The sequence below is a fragment of the Anabas testudineus genome, chromosome 11 (genome assembly GCF_900324465.2).
Source record: "Anabas testudineus chromosome 11, fAnaTes1.2, whole genome shotgun sequence".
NCBI classification, from domain to species: Eukaryota; Metazoa; Chordata; class Actinopteri; order Anabantiformes; family Anabantidae; genus Anabas; species Anabas testudineus.
In genome coordinates, this window is record NC_046620.1 from 4,179,841 (window position 1) to 4,206,175 (window position 26,335).

Below are 26,335 nucleotides of genomic sequence, written 5' to 3' on the forward strand. Positions count from 1 at the left end.
GTACACAAACAAGCCATTCACAAAAGTAATGTTCTGCCAGAGGGGACTGTGGGAAAATGAGTTTTTGGATGGATTATTATCCTGCTGTGTCGTCTGGCCTCACGCCTTGTTCTCTGCTCCTCATGTCCTCTGTAGTGGCGCACTGTCTGCGGTCCACAGTACACACACAGCCCCCTAAACCTCCCATGGTGGATGTAGAAACATAGGATTAGTGAAAACACAAGGTTTCATGCCTATCCGAAATATTTCGAAATCCTCACAGGGATTTGACAATCTGACTTACTGTAGCCATCCTGTAATTATGGCCTGTGTTGTGTGCAGCTCAGTGGGGAATTGTGGGATTAGCTGATATACATCACAGTAGAGTGGTATGCTTTGACTTGACTGAGGAAAAACTCACAAATAGTCATAAATATAGACGGCATAGCCCTGAGCGGCACTGCAAGAGTTGCACTATTATCATCAATATATGTGGTTACTTGGCAAAATCGAGCAGGCATAACATACATAACAGAAGCAGCAGTGGATGGAGGTTTAAAGCTGCAAAGCATAAGGAGGAGGGTTCGGATGTGCAGCTGCAGGATGGACAAAACACACTTTGATACAAGAGACACCGGTTTCCTTTTAAACTTACAGTCAATAGTTGTAAGATATGCTATGATTTCAAGAGTCTTTGGTAACGATCCCCCGAGTGGGAAATTTAGGTGTCAGAACAGCAAAGTAGAAATTATATCAAAAGTTAAGAACAGCAGAACTAAAAACTACAAGAATAAAGTACATAAGAGACACAGAGCAGAGCAAGAGCGTTAGAGTAAAAGGATAAATGATTTACAGTCAGGGAGGAGAGATCCAGTAGTGATAATAAAGTGTTTGAGTCTGTGAGATGCAACAAAAACACCGAATAGAGAGGTGCCTTCAAGCTGAGGAGTCAAATAGGTATCAGTTATTCGGGTCACTTGAGTTTGCTGCGAGCGATGGAGACTAAAAAGTCCGATTTCAGCAGGGACACAGGATCTGCTACAGTGCTCCTCCACATTGCAGGCGGAGCGGCCTCGTTCTCTTGGGCTCCCTCACCGGCTGAAAACCATCCAGTTATTCTGGATCGTGACTGAGTTCAGTCTGTCATGTCCCGTTCTGGTCCTTGATCAGCACGGATGACTTGTCCATTTATTGGAGAGACACGGATTGTGAGCTTTCTCACTGCTTCTCTTCCTCAGCTCCTGGAGGATTTCAGGTCTCTCTTCTAGGAGAAGGCCTGTGTATTGCAGGGCGAATAGCTAGCAGCAGGTTAACTATCTGTTTAAATGGTAAGAGGTTCACCAGAACTCCCTACGCAAACACAGGGGATGAGAAAGATCTCATTAAGTTCACTTCTACCCATCATTTCAGAAAAACACACAACATGAGTTGGAGGAAGGTGGCCAACAAAAGCTTAACAAAACTAACAAAAATAACACACAAAGAGCGGCGCTGCTGTGACTGGCTGCCACCCAACAGGCGCTGGAGCTCTTTAATCACTGTTGTTGGTTTATTTTAACCCAAAGTGCCAGATTTCCCTGAGCCTGTTTGATTGTGTGCCTAACCCTAACCTTGTAATTTCTGTGACTAATTGTTACACAGTTATGGCACCATGTTTAGTAACCATGACAACAAACACTGATAATACATGATAACCACTATATATATATATATATATATATATATATATATATATATATATATATATATATATATATAACTGTGCCTGTAGGCAGGTATAGTAAGGACCTGCTGGGCCATATGTATGAATCACTGTTCCAAGTATTCTGTATGTTATTTGCAGTTCATCTCATCCTACAGAGCTTACTTCCATACTGTGTGCAGAAAATAATAAAAAATGAATCAAGGTTAATCTATTTATTTATTTTTTTTACAAAAAATTCCACAATTTCTTGTCACGTTAATCACAAAGACCTCCACTACACACGGCTAGAGTAGAATTGCTTATTGGAACGTGTGAAATCCTGCTCAGGCAGGAAAAAGAAAATCAGCAGTCCCGTCAATGTCAGCATAAAATAAAGAATAATTAAAAAATCAGGACATCACTGTGTTCTTCATTCACATATTGTTAACGTTCCAACATTGCCTCGGCCAAAACCAGTAAAATCTTCTAGTTTTAGTTGGATTAAAGCTCTTCTCATGATCTTTACTCTGTGATTTGACAAACACTTATTTCCAGTTTTGAACCACACCACACAATGAATCCTTGAGAGTTACAGCAGCGGAGAGAGAGAAATGTGTTTAAGGAGCTTGGGAATCATGGTTTTAACTGATCTGTCATAGCAACTATGTACATGTGGTGTGTTTTTGTGTGTTTATGTGAGTCTTTAAGTGTGTTCTTATTCACGGCCATGGGAGGCTTGTGGACGCTGCATTGCAATTGTGGTAGAACGGCTGCTAGTTGTTGAAACAAGTCTCTCTGTCTTGCACATTGTTTCTTTTCTTCCCTCTTTCAGCTTTGTAACAAATCAAATCTCTACATAATAATTTCTCTTCTCATTCTTTTTTCTTTCTGATGTCCTTGTCCGCCTCAATGTTCTCTCCTCTTGTTACACTTGTTGCAGGGAAGTGTGAAAGCTGTCTTTTGTCAGACAGCCTGGAAAGATCTTGAAAGGCTCAACTGAGTAGTCTATTATTTTACCTTGTAGGTATATAATTTCAGTTTTCTCCTTCAGGGGATGAGTTATTGAATAACTTCAACTTGAAAGTTTTAGAAGACAACATCACTTCTTCTTGCCGCTACTTTGGTGTTGTTTGTTCAAAAAGAAGCTCCAGTGGGACTAGAAAATTGTCTGTGTTATTGTCATCAAGTGCCACATTGTTGAAGTGTCACTGTAATCTTCAGAACAGAAAAGCAACCGACTTTCAGAATTAGACCAAAAAGTCCATGAGCTGCTCAACTTTTAGGTTTCCTGCACTTTTAGGTGCTACGTTCGCCATCACCCTATGAGGTTGCACCAATCTATGGCGTTTTTAAAGCAAATATAAATGTATTCCAACCTGAATTTGTGAAGCTAGAAGCAAAAGCAAACCTGCCCAGAAATGAATATTTCCAGGACACTGAGGTAGGAAATATTAAAACCCAGTCCTGATGGATGGATTCTGACAAACCTTCCTTGACTTTGATGTGAACAGCGGATAACTTTAGTACTGCAGCGTGGTCAGTATGGAACAGGGAAAGAGCAGATTAAACACTCCACTGCTGATGAATGACATCGGCTTAATAGGCTCACAGGAAACATGGGAGTCAGACAGATCAATAAAACAAGTGCACCTGCACTTTTCAGGTTCTCATAGTGTGAGTGTGTTCCATATTTATGATAGGAGTCATGAAACTGCTGATGTACAAGTAATCTGTTATTACTTCTGCTAAAGGCGTTTATGTCTTTTGAAAGGAGGGAAATAAAACCAAATCCTTCAGAAGTTCACCCAGGACCTACAAACATCTGCAGAACTAACACATTTATTATATCCACAATCAAATACAGTATTTCTAACTTTCCAGAGAGTGTCATAGTGCTCTATGAAAACATCATTATCAGGTTGTAGTGAGATGAATCCATGTCGTTCAAAACTAGCTCTGCTATGTCATTGTAAAAACAATAACCATGCTGTTTGTCAGTTATTCAAATAGTGAAATCTGAGGTGTTATAGGATGCACATAGTACCTACATGGCCCAGCTCACGTTATGGGCTGTCAACTTGAATTACATATACACGATTTCTGCAGTGGTAGGTGAATAGTGTTGTTGTATGTACAGTCTGATGTGAATCTAACATTAGTTTTGCAGCAGAGACAACCTACTGTAAATGTAGCATGTAGTCAAATATAGAAATGGAAGTACTTTTATCTACAAATTATAAATAATGCATCACAACTTCACAAAAAAAGGAGGCAAATATACATTCTTTGATCTTTCTTTGTCATTCTCTTGAGTGACAGTGCAGTTGTGTCTTGTCTAACTCTCTCCCACTTATATTCCTGCTTCCCGCCCTCCACAGCAGTCCTCTCCACCTCCCTCCCAGTTTCTTCTCTCTCACATATGTTTTGGGTCCTCCTCCTTCCTCTTCCCCTCCTCTCCTCGCTCCCTGCCGGCCGTCCCTTAGGTCAGCAGCAGAGAGTCTAGATGTTGCCTGTCAATAATTTAATAAGGCGGGAGCGCTCCCCTCTTAACCAGGGCTTTGAATTATTAACCTGTGTGCCTGTGTGGAGTGTATGTGTTGGTGCGCACACCTCTGCTTACATCAGTTGTGATTATACATTAGCCTATGCATCAGTTTTGGCCTGTGTGTGTGTGTGTGTGTGTGTGTGTGAGTGTGTGAAGCGTAATAAAATAATTTCCTGTCATAAGATGATGGAGCATACCAGCGAAGCACAAATCGGTACTTTCTGCAGCCTGCGTTTGGATTGTTTTGAATGTGCAAGTGTGTATGTGGAGGCACATAGCCGGGGAATACATGGCATACATGTTTTATAAGGGTCTGTCTGCACTGCCTAGAAAATGAGATGCTGTCTTCATTTGTCTTGTTTTGAGCGTGCAGATTTGTGCGAGTATGTGTGCGTGTTATTGCGAGTGCATGATCACCTGTGTGTGTTTCCAGGTGAAGCTGTGCAGAGCTTGTTTTTTTTGTGCACATGCATCTCTTTAAGAGCCTAATGCAGTTTTATTTGTCACCACAGACTTTATGTAAGTATTAGTGGAGCATTGGTTATTAATGTTTATATGTATGTGTGAACATGCAGCAAGGTACTAAAGTCAGCATGTCTGTGTTACTATCCCCCTCTTTGCCTGCTGTGGGAGAAGCATGGGAGTGTGTGTGTGTGTGTGTGTGTGTGTGTGTGTGTGTGTGTGTGTGTGTGTGTGTGTGTGTGCGCGCGCGCTCCTGAGTTCCTGTGCTTGAAGCCAGTAGCTACATACATCTCAATGAAAAGTGCAGAATCCATCACGGACCCAGCAGAGCTGTGCTGAGAGAGCTGGAGGAGGCCTTAGTGGGTTAGACAGACCCAGTCGGGCAGATGGATGTTGTTTATGGCTGCCAGAATAGGTGTAAGGTGTTTTTTTATTTATTTCATTGTGTGCTCCGAGTGAGGACATTCAGTTACTGTATGACAATACTGTGTGAGGTTTGTTGACTTATTTTGGAGGCCGGATAGCACGAGTGCACTGATACTGAACATGCACGTCCACATTATAAAGGCATTTTATGCTGAGGATCTGTTTGTAGTTCTAATAATAACTTTCATGATCATAACCAAATAAATGAAAAGATTATTCCTGCTCTCCAACTTCGTAATAGTGCAGCAGCTGAGACCTTTTCACCCCTCCGAGCTCTACCTTCTTTTGCTTGCAGTGCGCTGATTGATTATGCATCATGGTTTGACAGCTCTCTCAGACACAACAAAGGAATTTGTCCGCCAACTCATTCACATCGTGCATGACCATGCACCTCACCTTGCTGTGAATTTTAATTGGTTGAATCTGTAGGATTTCAGAGAGGTGCTGCAGAGTGTCGGTGCTGCAGCTGCAGAGAAAAAAGCTTATTAACTCCTCACCTTTCAAAGAGAGACAGGCGTGTGCTCTTAGAGTCAACATGATGCAGTGCTGCACAGCCAATTGCTGCCTAGTTACTGTAGTTCTAACAACCAGCTCATCCATGAAGCTCTGCTGGTCAGTGCAAAGCTTTTATTCAGTTTACTTATGAATTGAACACTTGCTGACCAGGCATTTTAGCCAATGGCCCCTGAATATTTAGGGTGATGTTTTTATAATGTCAGTGATGATAAATTGTATATCAAATCCAGAACTCTACTAGCCATGTGCTGCGAACAGAGAGATGCCATTGTGCTTAGAAAAGTGGTAGCTTGTTAGCTTTTCCTTTGAGGTCTTGGGACTTTGTTGTGGAAGGTAATTAGCATTTTGTTTTATCGCTGTGGGAGACTTGACAAGTTGAATGTGAGCATAGCTGGTAGTCAGGAAGGTGGGCATCCTTCCCTGTTGCCTGGATAATTCATCACACGCATCAAAGATGTTAATTCTATATTTTTCAGAGAACTTGAAAGGAATATAGTGATTTACCAGTCTTGTTAAATGTGGACAAATTGCCCTGAGTGTGTGCAACCTGCTCACCAGCCTTTGATGTGCTCACTGGTATCTAAGAGCCCTGAATATTGCTGTAATCAGCAGGTAAGGTTTAAAGATTGGGTGCTATTATTACACTCATTTTGTCAAGTGAAGCTACGTTGCCTGGCTCGCCTGGTGATTAAACAACTATGAGAAAAAGAGACAGACACATCAGCCATTTAAATGTCCTTGAGACAAGACAGTGAGCCCTGCTTTTTTCTAGTTGGCTGCTTCTAGATATCATTTCTGCTTGCATTTATAAATCAGAGGAATGCATAATGGTCAATGAACCGCACTGAATGGTTAACGGACACATGTCTATTTTAGTGAGCAAAGCACTTTACAATTTGCCTTTCGTCTCCTTGAGTACCCAGCTGCCATTTACAGAGCTCGTATCAACATTAGGAGCAATTTGGAGTTTGTGTTGCTTGAGGACACCAGAGAAGTCACCAACCAAGCTCAACAGTGAGTGGATGAGATGCCCTGACTGCACAGCAACAGCTGCCCCAGAAATACCAGACTAAAGCCAAGGTGCAAATCACCTTTTTGTGAATCCTAAAAAAGCAATAAGACTGTATTTATCCATGTATTTATCTCCGCTGCAGACATAACCAGGATTTAGTAGTATAAATTAGTAATATAATAGTATTAGAGCTCCTCACTTTAAAGCAGCTGCACTGTAATCAGCATTTTATATTCATGCATTACACTTATTTCTATATGTGAAGCAATAGAATTATCTTTCTTAATGTCAGCTGTCAACTGGTGAACATAGCATAGTAGAAAAAGATATTTCCTTTCTTAGCTGGCGGAGAGCAAGGTGACTGAATATTAGGTAGACACAAAACTGATTGCTGTTAAACAGAAATCCTGCTTTTGTTCACTAATTAATTCTAGTCGGGACTATTGTGACACCTTTTATTTGAGTGAAATTTTCTGCACATTTTATAACAATAAAAAAAGCATATTCACAATATTTCTTTTGAAAAGAGAAAGTATGACAAAACTACATCATTGTGCTGAATGTGTTTTGTTTAAATGTACATTATGCAGAATCCAGGAGCCATAATAATACAGTTAATTGTAACCTCTTCTCTCTTTTTACAGACCAGTCTGTTTTTGTTCATGCCAGCCATTATGTGAATTTCTTCTCTTTGTAGAGAATTTGCGTTAGTGCGTTAAGAGGCAATTCAAACGGACAGAAATTTTCAAAACCAGGCAGGCACATTGTTGTTGCTTTATTTTAATACACAGTGTTGTGTATTCCCCAGCATGCTTTGCTGGAGATGTGCTCTGGTAAGAGGTAATGAGAGGTAGTCGCTGAAGAGCTAGACTGTCAGCAGAGACACTAAAAGATCTCTCCAACTAGCTTTGAGCACTTTTGTTTGCGCTTTTATAATGTTATTTGGAAATTCACACTGAAATAGCAACACTCACACATACAGATGAATATTACACAACAGCCTACACCGAACTGTTGTATGTGCATGTACGACTGCACACGTACACACAAATAAAACATTTATTTTAACAGTGTTTTTTACACTAAAACTCTCTAAATCTCTGAAATTTTAATATAGCATAGGCACACAACCAGGCACATGCACGTGCACACACACACACACACACACACAACACACATACTCAAGTGGTGCAGGCCTCAAAGGAGACAAATGATGAGAATGAAGTGGCATAAAGGGAGATAAAGGGGGAAGAGGGAGACGGCGACAGACAGTGAAAAAGCAATGAGGGCTGACACCGACTGAAGAAAGAGAGTGACATGATCAAAAGGATGGAAAGACATAATACTCAAAAAGAAAAACTGCAAAAACAAGAGTGTCAGTGAGGAAGAAGTGAAAACCGCTCTAGTGGACAGATATGATTCAAACTGAGTTACGGACAGACGGATAAAAATAAAAAACTGGCAGGGAAGTGGAGTGACAGAAGGGGAAAATGAGAGCGACAGTAGTCAATATAAGAGTGACTGAGAATGAGACCGAAATTGTTGAAAATCTGTGACAGTGACGGAAAAAAAGGGTGACACGGTGAAAGAGCTGCCAATGAGGGAAGAATGGCAACGATTTCAAAGTATATAACTCTAAATATCTAACTTGTTAAAGTCTCACCATGATATGAAAGAAGACATGCTGTAACTTAAAGACCTTCATGACACATGTTCCAGCCCATTAACTCCAGATCACACTTGACATCACGCCTGGTCATTTACAACATTGCACCACAAGCTTTTACATTTAATTCTTGATGTTCAGGCGACCTCTGGTTTCACCCTATTATAGTAAACTACAGACTGCTAAGAAGAAGTGACTTTAAACTTGGTGCTGATAGCCTGACTCAAACACAGCTTTAACAAGCTGCTGGTGCTTGAAGTACAGTGAAAAGGTCAAACTAGTCTTAATGCTGACAATGATGTTAAAAATAATGTGACAGCTTTGGAAAAACATTTCTCAAGGTCTCAAAGCATCATTGCAGACTATGCAAGTAGACACTGGTGTTAATTCAGATGATATTATAAAAGAGGTTTTCTTGTCACCTTGGAAGTTCTGACAACTTCTGAAGTAAATTCAAATGACATGAAGTTAGCTCACAGTTCGTTTTGTGCAGACATTTATTAGATACATGATGATGAATTTCAAGAGCGTTAAACAGCCTGAGCAATGTGCTAAAGCCCTGAACCCTTTTTAGAATATGAAATACATAGCATGGCTACCTTGATCTGTTAGTAATGTTTAAATACCTATTGTGCAGTGTTTAGCACCTGGGCGTCACCATCATGAGCCAACCCTGTCCCATAAACACTGCACCGTATGAAGCTAAACTGCATTTCAACAAAATAAAAAAAGTTCAAATATCAATATTCCTCAGCAGTAGCAGTAAAGTATGGGCCATGGGACTTCCCACCTAGGTCAAGACCCCTGCACTTCGTAGACAAGTGCTGAGATCGCTCTTCTGGCAAACCCAAAAAAAAAAACAGTGAGTCTAAAATAAAACCATGTTGAAAGATAGAAGGAAATATTTGTATTCACATAAATAATACAATAGCCATAAGGAGCAAGCATGGCTCAGACCAGACCAGATGAAAGTAGAGAGAAGAGGTGTGGAGGGCGAGGGATGAGGAGGGAGAGGAACACACAAAATTATGGAAATGAGAGAAAGAAAGTGACAGAGAGCATCTGATAGAGGACTGCTGACCTTGCAAAGATGTGGACGGGGGGAAAGAGGGAGAGAGGAAGAAAGAGGAAAACCAGATAGGAGGCGTACAGAGGAGGAGAGGAGCGGTAAAGTCGAGAGAGTTGGAGGAGCCTTGGGGAAGGTGAGGGTGAACAGGAGACATACAGTGAGAGAGAATGACTGCAGCCTGAAAACAGCTCGTTTTGACTCTGTGTAAGTAGCTGGAGACGGAGTTCAGTACTTCTCCAAACAGCCTCCTTCGAATTTTAACTATGTGGCTGAAACTCTCCCAAACATACTAAATGACATGCAGTTGTTTATTTTGGTGCTAACTCCAAAGCTATGGACACTAATCTGCCCCTCGCTTTTCTGGGAAGGATTTCCACAAATATTTCAGAACCTGGCTGCAGGGATTTGCTGCCATTCAGCCACAAGAGCATTAGTGAGGTTCAACACTGATGTCGGCCGATAAGACCTGACTCACAGTCTGTGTCCACTTCATCCCAGAGCTGTCAGATGGGCTTGAGGTCAGAGTTCAGTGCAGGCCGATCAAGTTCATCCACGTAAAACTTGGGCAGAAGAAGCAAACAACTTAAGAGGTAAATGAACCACTTAGGAAACTGAAAGTTTTGTCCCTATCTATGAACTACGAAACAATCATCTCTTTTTGTTTTTACTGTTACATCTCTGACCCTCACTGTAGTAGTTGAAACATTATTATGTGGAGTCAAGAGGAAACATAAATAGGGCAGCAGCTTCACCACCCACTACATGATATTAGCTTGTCTACCCTGAGGCTGATAAGGCTGTCAGACTGTAAGCAGGATGTGGCAACATATTGTTGGAGTCAAGAGGCCAGCAGACAGATAATAAGAGACGTGATGTTTTGTGCAAGTGAAGGGAAAGTGAGCGTGGCCAAAGTAAAGTAATGGAGGATGTGGGGGCTTGACCAGGAACACAGGACAGCTGACTTGCTAATTTCTTTTCTGTCTTTAAGCAGATTCTTTTTTTACACTGTAGTGCTTCAGTGGTATTCAGCCTTCAGTGATTCAACAGTGATTCAAACAAAACACGTGTCAGTGTGTAGTCGCTTATTAATATATCATCAATAAATCACCTTGGACTTTGATGCAGAGTGTTCTTAAGCGGAGCACTTACAATTTAAACACCACTGTAGGACTCTTCATTTCATTTTCTTGCCAAATGTTCTTCACAATGTACACATTGTGTACAATAACTGAACAAATGCAGAAGTGAAAGAGTGTCAGATGGTTTGGAGGAGGTGTGTGAGAGAGAGAGAGAGCTCTGAGAGGGAGGGCGGAACGAAAGGGAGAACGATGGAGAGGGTGAAAGACACAAAACAGGAGCAGGAGGGCAGTGGATAACAAGATAGAAAGATAGAGAAGGAAGTAAAGCGAGAGAGGAGGGGGAGGGAGTCAGTCAGAGGACAAGAGGAGAGAGGAAAGGCTGACGGCTTGAGTTGAGGAGATCAGTCTGCTTAGTGTCTGTCAGTTCGACAGGAGAGCGACTGAAAACAGCTGGGGGCTCTCTCACTGTGTGTGTGTGTGTGTGTGTGTGTGTCGCTGCCAACACAGGCTGCCCTGTGTGTGGTGCATGTGTGTTTACACCAGAGAGGGAGAGAGAGAGATGGGGGGCATTACAAGGACAGCCAGAGATCAAAGACACACCCTCACACATGCACACACACACACACACACACACACACCAGCCTGTGTTGGCAGTGATTGGTCAGCCTGCACAACTATTGGCTGGATGGGATCTCGATACCTGCAGAGATAATAAATTCGGAGGGGTCGCGCTCACACACACACACACACACACACACACACCACCTGCAGATGCCCAGTCGCAGCAGTTCCCACACTCTTATTATGGTAGAGCTGTCATCACTGCACCAAGAGGCAGGGAGGGAGAGCGAGGGAGCAAAGTAGATATGAATTCAGTTGTAACGGGCTGAGCGAGAGACAAATAGGAATCCAGGGTATGAATTGAATTGTAGCAAGGAGCGAGGAGAGATTGTGTCCTATGTAATTTTAGACTATAATGTCCTGGTACACAATGTTCTGCCCCCCCCCCCACCACGCTTGCATCCATTTCTTCTCGCTTCTCTTCATTTCCGAACACAAAGAGCACCAAGTCTCGCTGCCTTGCTGTCGGTGTGGCTCGTTCTTGTTTGCATTTCTAATACTCTCCACCTCTCGCTGCTCTGTTCTACTGTTTTGCTCTCGTCTGTATCGCAGATTTGTTGTCTGGCTGTTGAGTTGCACCATTTTCAGCCCCGTTCTCCTTCTTCTTGCTTCTATTTTATTCAGTTTTGTTCCGTTTGCTACCGCACTTCACACTCTGTACATGTCCTGTTATGTTCTGCACTGTAGCCTTTTCTCCCTCATAAAATGTTATTTGAGGTCACTTAATGCGACCCAAGAGAGCCTGCTGCTGCTTTATTAGCTTGTGGAATATTGCATTTTATAAGAAATGGCTGTTGTTTGCATTTGTTTTGTTGTTTTGCAGGCCTCTTGCTCAGCTTTGATGTGACGTTGGGTTAAATTTGTGACTGTACCACCTCGCTCACCTTCTCTTTGAAAATTATGTAATTCATGCTCATAAAAATGTGGAAAAGATGGAGGTGATTTATTTAAAAAAATAACAAATAAGCCATTAAGATGAGAAACAGAGTTTAATCATTGGCAATATCACAATTTGAGGAATGATAAATGCTAATGCATATCAAAAGCCGAAGAGGTCATAATTTGTCTCCATGTTCCACTGAACTTGTGCCAGCACAGAGCTGGCAGCGCTGCTGACTGCTGTCCCAGTGCGTCGCGCATATAAATGTCGTCCCGTACGTTTACACACTGGTAAAATCACTGATCCACACTGGCAAGATGATTGCTGTTTTGTTCTGGGTTGGTAAAAACTGTGACACTGACGACAGCCGCTGAATGCAGGTTGTGGTGGCCACAAAAACCAGAAGCAACCATTCAATTTTCTTTTCATTGCGAAACTGGAGTGAAGCCTCACATCGAGAGCAGACTTTATGATATAATAATTAACTTTGCCATAGGTCAAGAACACAACACGGGATCCAGGACAAAAATAGTTTTAGTTGGATTCAGTTTCTGGAGGATTGTGTGACCCTTCTCAGTGATTCACATTGATTATTTGAAATGTCTTACTTCCCTACAAGTAGTAGCCTGCCAGATGAATTTGCAAGTCATTGCAAGCATGACTTTGAAGGTCTGATAACAAAAGACATTATTAACATGAATGATTCTGCAAAATCCAGACTTGGGTTTTTGCACCATATCTGGTGACTGTGGTCAAACTTCCAGAAAGAGTTACCACTGTGGAAACTATTTAATAAGCATAGACGAACTATGATGCTGGCTTTCATAGACGTTGAGCTGTACTGTATTTTATGTCAAGCCTGGCGACTTGAGAGCTTAATGCTACGTCATATTTATGCAGAGACGAACTTTGAGAATGACTGTATGTGTAATGAATCTATTAGCTGATAATACTTGGCAGCTAATTGTTTCGATATCTGGGCACAGCTTCAGAGAGAGGAGTCTCTTCCCTGCAGTGTGTGAACTAAAGCTTTGTGTTTGAGCTGTACGACAACTGACTGAGGGTTTAATGAGGATTCAGAGGAGGAGTTGAACCTGTAGGAATGAATAAGTGCTGTATTCAACAATATCACCTGTGATATTAGTGATTCCTGTTGTTGAGTGTTGATCTTTTACCTTATTTAAACAGGCCCAGAGGCGAAATATAAATAAATAACGCATTTATACTCTGTGAGAAAAACACAATTTCATATTTCTATATGTTTTGACCAGTCAAAGTGTTTTTTGGTAAACTTTTCCAAACACACACGCACAAAGACATGAAGCCACACATTGAACAGTGTCATTGTGGTGAGATGACATTAAAATCTGCAGTCAACATATTCAACTGTTCCCAAATTCGGGCTCCATTGTGCATGTTTAAATGCTAATGAATATAAACTGTCACTCCTTTTGTTGGGGATTCCCTGGAACCACTTCAAGGGCCTCCAGTGATATATGAGCCCCATTTTATAACCACAAATGCAATTGCTGTTAATGTTGTGCCGGTTGTTTTGTCGTGCATATTCAGCCTCAGTCCTCCACTTATCCCGGCTCCATGGCGTCATCACAAGCAGAAGCGTTAACGTTTGTGCTCGGCTCCTGATCTTCTCTTATTAATTTGTGTTCAGCTTTGTAATCCGGTTATTTGCCACTTGCTTCTCATTCTGGCAGAAAATATCAGTAATTAGGGCTCAGTGCTTGGCTGGCCACATTACTCTCATCTTAGTGTTTTACTGAAGACTGCTTGTTAAAATGGACCCGCGTCGCTTTCAAATGAAATGAGCCAAATCCACCCCCATTGTTGGAAACCACCCGTCTATCTCAGTGATTCACAGTCTCAGCCAACCCAGGAGTGTCACAAGTCATGAGTCACAAGTTGATTTTGAGAAAGAGTTGATTAAAAACTAATCTAATCAGTGAAACCTCATAAAATGTGGCCCACACTTTGCAATAAATTAGTTTTGCTTGTGAAATGTTACAATTTTCCAGCTTGTTGGCCTTTTCCTATAATTGATAACTAAAACAGCCTCTGTCGGTAACTGCTATGCATGCTTTTGGCTTCTTTTTGGGCTGTTTTCAGGCTGGCAAAGACTAATCGATGCTGATCTCACCAGGTCTGAATATCTAATGATAAATGTGTTAGTAGGTAGATTATACTAGAGCTGGGCTAGATTGGCAAGTGGTCTCATTTGGTATGGAGAAGGTGTTAATTGCATTCTGAAGAGCAAAATAAACTCTTTCTGAGTATCTTATTGTTTGAGAATAGCAGCAAATGCAAGTGGCAGGTATCATGCACACAAAAGGACACACACACATACACACACCAAAGGGCCAATTTGCTTTGCATAAACCCTTTTAGTTTGGCAGACGAGAGTTAAAAAGCAGGCCATACAGCAGGAGAAGAGGCAGTTGCATGTACGTAGTCAGTAATGGGCTCCTAACAGGGCAGCTAAACACACCTGATTGTAGTGTGGGTGGACATAATAGCAGAGAGACTGGCCGTGTACTTACTTGGAGAGCATCCTCACAGCCAGAGCTGGGCAAGTGGCCGACCCAAAATAGGGACCGGAAAATAGATCCTGGTGATTGCTTTTAGGTAAGTGTAAAACCCCCTGTGCCAGGAGGCGCTGGCACAGCCATGCTGCACGCTCTCACTCAGCCACAGTCATCCTGAATTAATTAGTCAACTAACCACTTAGTTAACAATTATTAGACAGAAAGGCAATCTAGAATTTTTAGAATTTAATAATTGTTCAATTGATATAATAAACTAAACGTCACTCTCTGTCATGTGAGGACTCGCTGGACTTTCTCTATTTTATAATGCTGCAACACAAGCAACATGAAGATGTCAGCTTGGACTGCATTTATTTTAACAAATGCAAAAGTTATAGCCATCAGTCAGAGGATAAAGGTTGCTAATTGTTGCTGAGTGTGGACAAACCTTCCAGGAGTTCATATAGAAACCAAAGAGTGTGACTGATAACACAGAGTCAGACTAGTTGTCTCTTAAGACGCCTTTCTGGTCACACTATCCAGATATTTAGTTTTTCATGATAGTCGGAAATAAAGAGATTGTTTCACAAGGACATTACGGGATTGCTAATTACACAGTGTTTTCAAATGAATTTAGCTTTTGGTTCATTGTTCCTGTCAAGTTATCAGAAGTAATTGTTATCTGCAGTAATAATTAACTTTTAGGAAAAGGCACCACAAGTAATGAGTTTCTTACATTTTAACTGTTCCTAATGATGATCAGTGGCTGTAGTGGTAGTAGGAAATTGATGGATGAAGACTGTGGAGGTGTACGGAGAAACCAATGATGCATCCTGTAATGAATTTTCAGATAATAAGTTTGAGGGGTCCCATCTAAACTGTGCTGTGATCTATGGTACGGAACATATTTCCTTTGGTCACAACATGGACTTATCTCTCACTCACAGGAGAGAATATGTTGCAGCCTGTAAGGACAAAGATTTTATAGTTTAAGGAAGAAGATGGTTGTCTGAGAGGTTTTTGGGACACACATTTGTTATCATTTAATCTATCTGTGACATCACTGCTGAGTATGTCCTGATTCAACAGGATAAAATACACCGACCCCTAATTCTGAATACTTTGTCAGATTTTACGGTCACTGTTCCCTCTTTGCCTTTGCTAGTCCTTTCTACCAATATTGGATAACCATCTAGTTTGTTCAAAGCCACACATCTTACATCTCGATCCACTTCTTTCTTTTTTTTGAATAATTCCTTTTGATGAATTCCTCGCTGGCCTTTGATCTGTGCAGCAGAATGCGAGCGTATTGAGCATCAGATAGGGAAGGCAAACTCTTCAATGGAACTCGGAGGAGAGCTGCGAAGCCTTGATCAACACTGTAGGGGCATGAAAAGAAATGGCTGCACATGAAAGAAGGCATGGAACAAAAGCCATTGACATGAGCTCTGCAGATCCTTTGTTTTGTGAAGATATGACAGAGATGTATCATTTAATGCACTGCGGCATATGGACAGCGTCACGCTCTGCTCTCTCCCATCTTCAACCTTTTGTCCTACTTGAAAAGGAGCACAGTCGATGTTCTTTAAGTCAACTCCCTGTACAGTCTCTCCAATCGTTCGCTTTTGAATATGTTGGTTTCCTCCCATCTTGTTAATACTGGATGTCAGAAGAACAGTCTTTGTTTTTATTTGTACACTCGGAGCCTGTACAGAAAAGATAAACCAGCCTTTTTTCATTTTTAACCCGAACACCGCTGCTGGTTGTCTTGATATTGAATGTGTAAACGTACAGTGGGAAGACATGTGTCTATTTTAGGCTCTGGCACGTCTCTTAGAGCATCACAAATGAAGAACACCTGAGAAAACATATGCAAACATAACAGAACTGCTCTTTTGTCTGTACGTTTGGTGGAAGTTTGAATGTTTGCTGTCAGTCCCACAGTTACAGACTTAAACCACTGTCCTCTGAGCAGCTGTAAGGGTTAAATATGTTGCTCCTGGGTACCTGTTCAGTATTTGTTGGAGGAATAAAGAACATCTCACTGTTCCCAGACATCTCTAGCCTGTCCAGGAGCCTTTCTCACAAAGCAGGATTACAAAGTAATGTGAACAGCATGTAACAGGCAACAACTCTTTTACTTCAGACCGTGTTCCAGCTTTGAAGTTATCCAGTTAACGCTGTAATCCTGCTTTTTCAGAAAGGCCTGTGAACTCAAACCAGTGAAATTTAGCCAGAAACTCATTTCAAGTGTCAGCTTCAAGACCAAAACACTGACAAAGTGACCTGTTGCTTTTATTTTTCATCACTTTCGTTTAAACATATCACTTTAATACAAAACAGTTTTATTACTTGTGAAATTCAGACATTGTGCTGAATAATGAAGCCTCCACAGACTTTACTTTTTATCTGTGTATCTAAGGTGGAAAAAAAAGACAATAATAAGTATATAATGTGACAGTACATGAGGGTTGCGGCTTTGACACATAAAAATAGAACTGTTAAACTGGGACCTGGGATTTCACAGCTAAGTATTGCTTAGATGTAAATAACAGCAACAGCGTGTGACTATTTTTAGTGGTTAGAGATGCATAGATGACATACCTGACGTCAGGTGGAAGCTAAAGCTCTCTACAGTTTGTATTTTATAACAAAATTTTGTATCTACTATCTATTCATTATGCTAACAATGACATTCGTGTGGAGTATCAGGAACCTGATCAGGCTCTTGAGAGTGGAAAGGTGCCGGTGTGAATAAGAAACCCCTCTTACATCTATCATCAAAAGGACAATATGAATATGATTAAAGATGACTATACATGGTAGAAGTCATTTGGCGTCAAATACCAATTACACACGTGTCTGCAGCGACATACACACACACACACACACACACACACACACTTTGCAATTGTAGAATTTCTTAATCACACGCGTGAGTGAATGCCTTACATCTGCAAAATGCCAACTTTTCAGACATGAATAACAGCAGAATTCTTGTGAGATAGTCCACCGTGCCTTTTGGAAATAATGCAGAGGAATTCTGAAAGGGTTTCATAAGCCCACAGGCCATATCATTTTCTCAGCCCACAGAGGATTATGCAGCCCTTCAAGTCCAGCATAAAAAAATAGTTAATGGGTTGTCAGCTGACAACATGGTAACACTGAAAAGCCACCCACAGTGTAAACATGCCAATTATCTGAGCTGTCAGCTGCACATTAATGTTACAGCAAAATTAAAAGCTACATTTTTGCCTTTGTACCTCAGACTGTCACACCACATACCTATCTGCCAATTAATACCAAAATAATTGAATTTTTATTACTAACATTAGCAAATACAGCAGCTATTATTTAAAACTGGAAAATCTATACGAAACCGTACTCGCTCATAATAATTAACTCAATTTTGGAGGAAAAATGATCTGTTCCTGCATAAAACTTCTTTCTTTTTGCTAATGCATTTCCAATTAAACTGCTTTAGAGCGATTTCCTTTCTGAGAGTCAGCCAGTAAAAAGAAGCTTTAAAAAAACTAATATTTTTGTGACTCTCTCAGTGATTTGAAACAGGAGCCACAGTCAGAGATGTCTCCATTGTTCCTCTTTCACTCTGTTTCTTACTATGCAATGAAACTCAAAATGTCACTTTTGCGGTTATGAATACATTTCAGAGACAAGTATCAGTCACAATTCCACCCAAACATTTCAAAATTTTCTGTGGAATGTGGAGGCAGAGGAGAGACGAGCCAGTTTGAATCCACATCAGGAAGTTAATCACACAGATCATTTATCAACAAAGCTATCAGTTCCACATTTGCAGTGATTGTTGAGGATGCCTCCAGCTGTGACAACCTTTTCCAGCTTTCCATTTAAATGTTCTCCAAGCTACGCCATGCACTTTCATCACGTATGCTGTAAGACCTTTATCTAATCAGGTAAAGACCAGGAGCTTTTAGTTTTCAGCCAGCGCCAATTACAGTTAATTCAGGCTCGCTGATGTGCCATGAGACAACAGTTTCTGCAATAATATCACAACTCGGCTCTTTTCTCCAGTGAATTTGACGAATTCCATTTGCATTTAAATTTCCACCGTGTAAAGTGTGTTTTGTTTTGTGCTCAGTGTAATATCACATTGATAATTCAGTCTTAAAGTTTTCAAAAGGAAGAATTTAAAGTGCATAATCTGCAATGATTAGTGATTATATGCTTTGGTTTGATGCTTCTCCTTTTATAACTGGATACTCTCGTCCACAATCGTCCACAGCTTTACTATTTCTAAGGAGTCATCTACTGTAATATCCTTCAACTACTTAAATAATTAGCTCACATTTTGTGCCAGACATATGGCCTCCGATCGACTGAGAAGTAATATGTGGAGGGTTTAGGAACTGTGTGTCCTTGTAGTGCAACACTGGAGTGTGACTACATTTCAAATGGTGGATTCCTTCTTATTTTGGTCTTAATTTCAGCTGTACTGTGCGTTTCGGAAGAAGTCCTCCCACACATACAGATTCCAGGAGCTTTCGACTGCCAACTAACAGTAACTGTTTCAAACCAAAGCCTTCCTCGTGACAACTAATCTCCTCTTCACCAAATTGTTGATCAGTGTCCTGTTACGGAAAAAGACGGCGCAAAATGCCGTGATTATGAGCTGTCAAATGCCAATTACCGGTAATTCAGCTCCCCAGCGTGTGGTGGATGAGACAGTCACTCAACGCCTGCCCGCCTCTGCCTCCTTACTTCTTTTTCATGCCACTTTTGAAGAATTAGATCTGTTGTATATATTTATATATATATATATATATGAATGTCACGCGTATCAGATTTTAATGGGTTTTGACCTGTTTGATGAATGTGCTGCATGTGAAATATATCACAGCCTGCAGTGATTGATGTCACATGATATAGACCCGTATTACTCATGATTTGAAGTATTAAATGTAAAATCTAATAATGTGATGAATGGTTTAACATAGTTTCTTAAAACACAAGTGTGAGGTCATTAAAATTGATATTTTTATATTAACAATTGATCACACACAACAGCTTGTATGTATGTGAAGGGATTTGCCTGTGATGAAATCAGGCAGTACAACCTAACCGTGTCTTTCAAGAAGCCCAGTATTTTTTTTAGATAAATCTGAAAAAGGGTTGTGTAGATTTTCCTAACCTTCATCTCTGGGGTCTTCTATAATTATTTGGAGTGATGTCCTCTTATTCAAATAATCAAATTTTTCACATGATGAATGTAACAGTGATTAAAATTTGCACTGCATAAATCTTTTGAACCGCTCCCATCCCTTGTTAGCAACTCAGTTATATTAGTGGCCTTGAGCTTGATTTATGCACGGTTGCTTTCAACAGCTGTCTCTTGACTTAAGATGGTATGTCACACCTCTTACACCTGAGTGACAAAAGCTGGAAGACAGAGAAATGATTACGTGGTGTGATCACACTGTTAACTTCATGTACCTGCAGGTTCTGCTAGGACACGGTGTGTATCATTTCACTACTGCAACACTCAGAAATGTGAACTTTAACAACCGTTTTATGTCGGTTTTATTTAAAGGCGCTAAAGGGTGAAAATATAGTTGTGGCTGGATTTGGACATTTTGCTTCTCACTCATATAATAGGACTATTATGACGCTGTTATATTCCCTTTTGTTTATCTATTACTTCATTTATGATGCACCTGAATCCCAATTTATGTAATGATATGTTGCACAGATGAAGAACAGAAATAAAATTAGCGTCTTTATATGCTGGTATGTTAAAATAATCCTTCATGTGGCAGCTTTAGCTTCTCAAATGGGTTCTTTTCATTTTTGTGCTTGACAGCAGTTGGAAATCCACCAGATAACAGCTGACGTAGCTGACACCAGGACATGCTGCCAAAAAAACAATGCCAAAACAAAACAGCTGTGCTTCGCTGCCTTCTAGAAGTATGTGATTTGGATATTAACGTGGTTCAGTGTCTATCCCATCAGCCACATTCCTCGCGCTCACGCTGGGTGCATGTCTACATGGGGCGCGCCACATAAACAGGCAAATGCCACGAGCCTCTAAATGTCAATTAACCGTGATTCATCTCTCTGGTGCATTGGGAGAGAGGCAGAGTGTGGCCATTCATTTAACCGCCTCCCCTCTTTGACTTTCCATTTAGGTTTAGCTGATGCTCCAATCCACAGTGACTTCCACCGAATGCAACAGTAGAATAAGCTGCAAATTGTGGGATCAGCAGAGGTTGCGAGCAAATAATTGAAATGATAGAACAGATAAGGGTCATAGTGGTGCACTGACAATTGTGGGACGCCTCTAGGAAGAATAAAGACCAGAACCATAGTTTACAATTACATATGATTTCGCAGGGCAGAATGTCTGCCCTCAATAATTGTCTGCAACAATTGAGAAAGTGTGCGCCTCAATAAATATATATAACATAATACACTCATCTCGACCGTGGACCAAGAGACCAGTTGAAATAGAAATAGCTAAAAATGGTATAATTAGTGTTTCATTTGTAGACTATTGAAGACAAATTTTAAAGTCTAAAACTGCTATAACAAATCAGATTTGCCTACAACACACTGTGTAGTTTCACCTATTATCAAGTCTATGGTTGCTGTATGTTATCTTGTATGGTTTTTTGAAGTTGCTCCTACTCATCTATATAAGAACTAAATTTAACAACACAGATTCAGTTCAAATGCTGCACCACCCACAAAAACAAATTAAAAATTTAAAAAGCAACACCTAGTAGAGGCAACTTTTTAGTGACAGGTGGTTGTGTTGGTCTGTGTGAACTGTAATAAGAGGAAGCTTCACCCTCGCTCGTCATCTCTGTCCGTGGGGACTTTCTGGAGTCAGGCTGCAGCACTGGAATCCTTACAGATGTGATCTTATGCTCTCTGCTCCCCTCCTTTCATGCCTTCACTGTTTGTTTTGTCCTCATATCTCTTTTTGGTCATTTTCAAACATCCCCAGTCTGTGGCCTCCTCCTATTTTTCTCCACTCTCTCTGGTCGTTAGTCATCTGTCTTGATTCCCTCCTCCAGTCCCCCACTGCAACTCCATCGCCTTCAGTCTGTCGGCTTTAGTCACTCCTCGAGTCTCTTTACTTTTATAAACCTTCTTCCTCTCTGTGTTGCTCCTTTAGTCTGTTGCATTTATACTTCTCCATAATTTTTCCTCCATCTTTCTTCCACCTCTTTTCACACTCTTCCTGACTCTTTCAAATATTTAGCTCTTTTAGTCTTTAACCACCTCCGTTCTCTTTTCTTTTCCAATCCCTCTTCCTCTCCTTTCTCATAGTCTATGTTTTTATTTTCTCCTGCGTCACACAAGAGATTTCATTAACCACTATAAATACCAAAACGTTCATGTGATTGATGGCTTTGGTGAGATCATCTGGTGTGTGTGTGGGTGTGTGTGTGTGTTTTTGCAGTATAGCTTATTCTTGAATCGTGGGAGTTGTGTGATGATGTGTTTAATTACGGGGAATTAATCTCGGTGGTTGTGCATGAAGAAGGAAATGAAGAGGGGTAGAAGAATATCATGGGAGTAGAGGCAAGAAACAGACACACAGATGAACTCGGAGTTAATTGAGACCATGGAGAAAGTTCTCTGACAACCAGTAGTTCACATTTACACCAATCATTAAATGTTTCAGCCGTTTGTGGCCTCGGATCAGATGGACTGCTATTCCCTCATGAGAAGACCTGTCGTTTTGGAGATCCTCTAATCCAGTTGTCTCTAATGAACGGTATTCACATCAGTGTCAGCTGTTTTAATGTTGTGGCTGATGAGGTGAACATGTGTTTGTCTGTCTGCGTGCGTGATTGATTGATAACTGGTGTGACAGTGTCTCCCTCTGGGTGGAGACTGTGGTTCAGTGAGGCTCATTTCCACTTATTTTACAATGAGATGTTCAGCTGTGGTATTCACACATGCTCTCAGAGTTATCCACACCATCTTTACGAGGACAGGCGTTCCCATAAAACATGCCCTAGCACCTAATTCTAACTAATCATTGCCCTAATCTGGACCTAAACTCAACCTAAAACCAAAGAGTCCTCACTTTCAGGGTAGAAATCTGGTCCTCACAATGTGTAGCCACACACATGCACACACACCCTGTTAAGCGTGAGGGAAACTCATTCCTGCACACAATTGGGACTCGTGGATACGCGCACGCTGTAAATCCAAACAACCTAACGGCCCCTGCAGCACACACATCACACTCTTTGTTAGTTTGACTGTGTTTTACAGCTGATTTGCAGGCTAAATCCCAGCCAGCCCATTCACCTCCATGCTGTGGCATATAACATATTGTCCTAATCAATCCCTCACACACTAAGAGGCTTTTTCAGTGGAACCACCCGGGGCTAACTGGTGGTTAGTGAGTGCTTATCCCCTTTTCTTGTAGAGAGAGCGAGAGGCCAGCTCCCCAGAAGAATTTTATCTTTACAGGCGCAGAGTCTGGCTGAGAGGCCAGAGAGCGAGGGGAGGTGGTGGAGAAAAGACCTTGGTAGGATTTGATCACGGGTCAGCAGGGGGTTCATGGCAGGGGTCTGGATCTCTACATAAGTGCAAGTCTACCGTGGGTAAAAGAAAGTGGAGGAAGAAAAGAAAAAATAAAAGCACAGCGTCATTATACGTTAAAGTTGTTTAAGTGAGCATCAAGAGGTTTTATGACGAGGCTCTCTGTGGCGAAATGACACGATTCCAAGGCATGAACAATCAGACAGTCTAAAAATGTCGTTTGAAGCCTCATATGGAGACTGAAAAACACAATGAGCTGTCGGACGTGGACTGGATTGCATTAATGAAGGATTATGTGTCTGTTTTGCTCTCTGTGATCCTGTCTCTTTTTAGGAGTTCTTCCCTCTCGTGATTACGAGGATTACAAGTTCATTTAAGTTCATTAATTTCAAGAAATTTTCTGCAGCAGCTGTAATGTGTTGGTTATATATATATAATTTGTTAACAAGGAACAACTACAGTGATTTGTCTCGGTGGTTGAGAGCTGCTTGTTGACGACTAATCCAAACAAAAAGCCGCTGCTAAGAGGCAGGGACATTTCATGTCAGCCGCTGAAGTGCTTTTAATGAACACATTATTCACAAGGTGCTACACAACAAGACAAGGCTCACATGCAGACAGTACTGAGGAGTGCCTTTGTAATTCTGGTGCTGAGCAGAATTCTAGCTAATGCGTTCCTGCTGCTTTTCAAATGCAAACCTCTTTTTTAATTTAGTATTAACTGAATTTTCTGCTAGATAAGTTTCCTTCGTGAAGTTTAGTGCTAGTCTTGCACCTCATATGAGCTGACCTCAGACTACTACGCACAGCTGATTTAAGAGGCGAATGCTAGGAAAACTCATTCCACTCTCCCGATTTAAACTTCTGTATTCTGGCAGAGCGTGCAGGTCAGCAGGTAGGCTACTGCGTGGTGTCGAGACACTGCTTGGCTCTGAGCATCCGCCTTTCATCTCTGTTTAAGTTTAAATGGACGGTTCAGCTCCCCTGGCTCATTTTTTCCGGTGAACTTCGTTCCTCTCCTAACAGTTTTCCGTGCTCAAGGAAAGAGTTACAGATGCCGTCTATTGAATTTCAAATAGATTCAAGTACTGAGGCTGCCATATGTTCCTAGAGGCTCGCCCCCTAGCGATGCCTCCTGGTAGACAAGCTTTACTGTAATGAGTAGAGCCTCGCTGAAGGAAGTTGGCTAAGACTCTGCCTGAGGCTTCTTATCAAAAGCTCATGATTCAGATTTTTTTCTTCTTTCTCTTTAATAAACTTGTCTCAGTTTTCTCTCTTTGTCTCCGTCTTAATACCCCCTCGCTATCTTTCGCTCTCTGTTTCCATCATCGTCTCTATAATCTTGGTTTAAATTGTCGAGAACACATTTAGGAGGTTGATCCTCCCGTCTGGAAAAAATAAAACAAGTGGGAGGCTAAAACATCAATCACAGCAAATTTGTCTGAACAAAACCACATTTCGAACCAAATACTTGTAGTTCCCAGTCTCCAGTTTCTCACTTTTAGCCTCTGTTTGTTTAAGTTCAGTTGAATCCAAACAAACACATGTTTAATTATTCAAACAATGTTGGTTTTATGGATGATTGTGTAATCCCCTCTTCTCTCCTTCTCTTTTTTTGTCTTCCTCCAGATATAGGGGCTCAGAAAGTGCGAGTCGATGATGAGCTGGAGGCTTATCCCACAGAGTCTGTTGAACTGCATTGCCAGTTTGTCGATGGAGGAGGTCGAACCAAACTCACACAGGTAGGCAGACGAGGACGAAGCTTTGTGTTCTTAGCAGGTTTGAAAGCACTGAAGCTCAGAATGTCAAAGACAGATTGACTTGGCTGGAAAATGTAAAGAGCAGTTTATTCTAAGGTCATAAAGTTAATCTCTTCAGCACTAATATTTGTGTTCATGCTAAAGAAGCTTGCTCTGTTAAATGAACACATACAGCATAAAGAAAAAGGCAAACAGGTCCAACTAACTTCTGTCTTATTCACGCCATTTGTTCGCATTAAAAAAGTGAGAATTCAGACGTTTTTACGCTTGGCTGAAGTAGAAATGTTGATGTAAGAACAAAAAAAAAAAACCTCAGATGTGTGTGGAGAGCGATTAAAGTGTGACCATTCACAAATAAACGCATGAACAAATCCAACTCTCCATATTTTCCACATCATTTTGTTTGTTTTAGGGTTGACTGGTGCTCTTTTAACTACGTCATCTTCTCTGTGGTAGTCTAACAACCACCAGCTGCTTCTCAACAAACCAACCACACACATTAATGTATTTGACTTTCTTTTGTAGATTTTTCTAAATTGTGAGTAAACTGTGAACGGAAACCTGACTACTGTGGTTCATTTGTATATTTTATTTACCTACTGAGCAGCAATATGTGTCCTCAGTGATTACATGCTGCTAAATGTACGGGAAATTGTTAAGGCCCAGTATCCTGGTCTACTTATGTTTAAATAGCGAAAGAGATGTTCTTACTTCTGCACATCTGACTAATCTCTAATCTCGGCCTGCTTGTTGCTTGTTAGATTGTCAGTTTAACACAGCTGACAGAGGAACTACTGACAGTCTGGAGCGATTCTTTTTCTTATATGAACTCCAGTGAGTGTCTAGAGAATCAGGTCTGGAGTTTCCCTTTTACACTTGAAGAACACAACAGGAAATTGTTTGTGCATGTTCTCACTTACTGGAAATACTCGGTTTGATTCAGGTGTGCTTCCTGGACACTCTGCAGGAGGCATACCCCAGCTAGACAGACACTTAATTTGAAGGACACTGAGCCCTATAGCCTTCCTCCAGTTAAATGATCCATTTAATTTGACTTTACAAATGTTAGAAAGTGGGAAGCTGCTGTAAGAGATGCCTCAGAGGTGTGGTTGAAGATGCTGCTTAAAAACACATTTTCACACTCACATGCTTATTGTCATTGCTCATTTGCAAGGCAGCATGATTCAACATGTTAGCAATAGTAAGTTGCAGCCGCTCAAATGATGTCACCTGTTTCATTCCTGCTTGATCTCTATTTTAAAAAAAACTCCACTAAGACAGCAAAGTAAAAAAATACACAAACTCTGTTATTTACCAGTAGATAAGTAGATAGTCAGATAATCAGTATCAGGTTGTGCATTACCTTGACAGTATCCAATGAAAGACATTTAAAGGTCTGGTCTCTCTGAGTGGTATTTTAGTAATTCCTTACAGATATATATATATATATATTTTTGTTTTTATTTCTCTCTCATTGCCAGCGTGACTCAATTTTCACACAGAGCTCATTTCATTTTAACTTGATTTCACTGTACCAGATGGAGAGAGCCAAACACAT

General features: G+C 40.9%; 1 protein-coding gene across 3 annotated transcripts in view; it reads left to right on the forward strand.

Moving 5' to 3' along the window:
- pvrl2l (PVR cell adhesion molecule related 2 like) overlaps positions 1–26,335 on the forward strand; it is a 232,702-nt gene that overhangs the window by 69,410 nt on the left and 136,957 nt on the right. For all 3 annotated transcript variants that reach the window (XM_026347441.1, XM_026347442.1, XM_026347443.1), the window contains exon 2: positions 24,647–24,759. In XM_026347441.1, the coding sequence (XP_026203226.1) occupies positions 24,647–24,759 (113 nt within the window). The remainder of the gene's footprint in view (positions 1–24,646; positions 24,760–26,335) is intronic.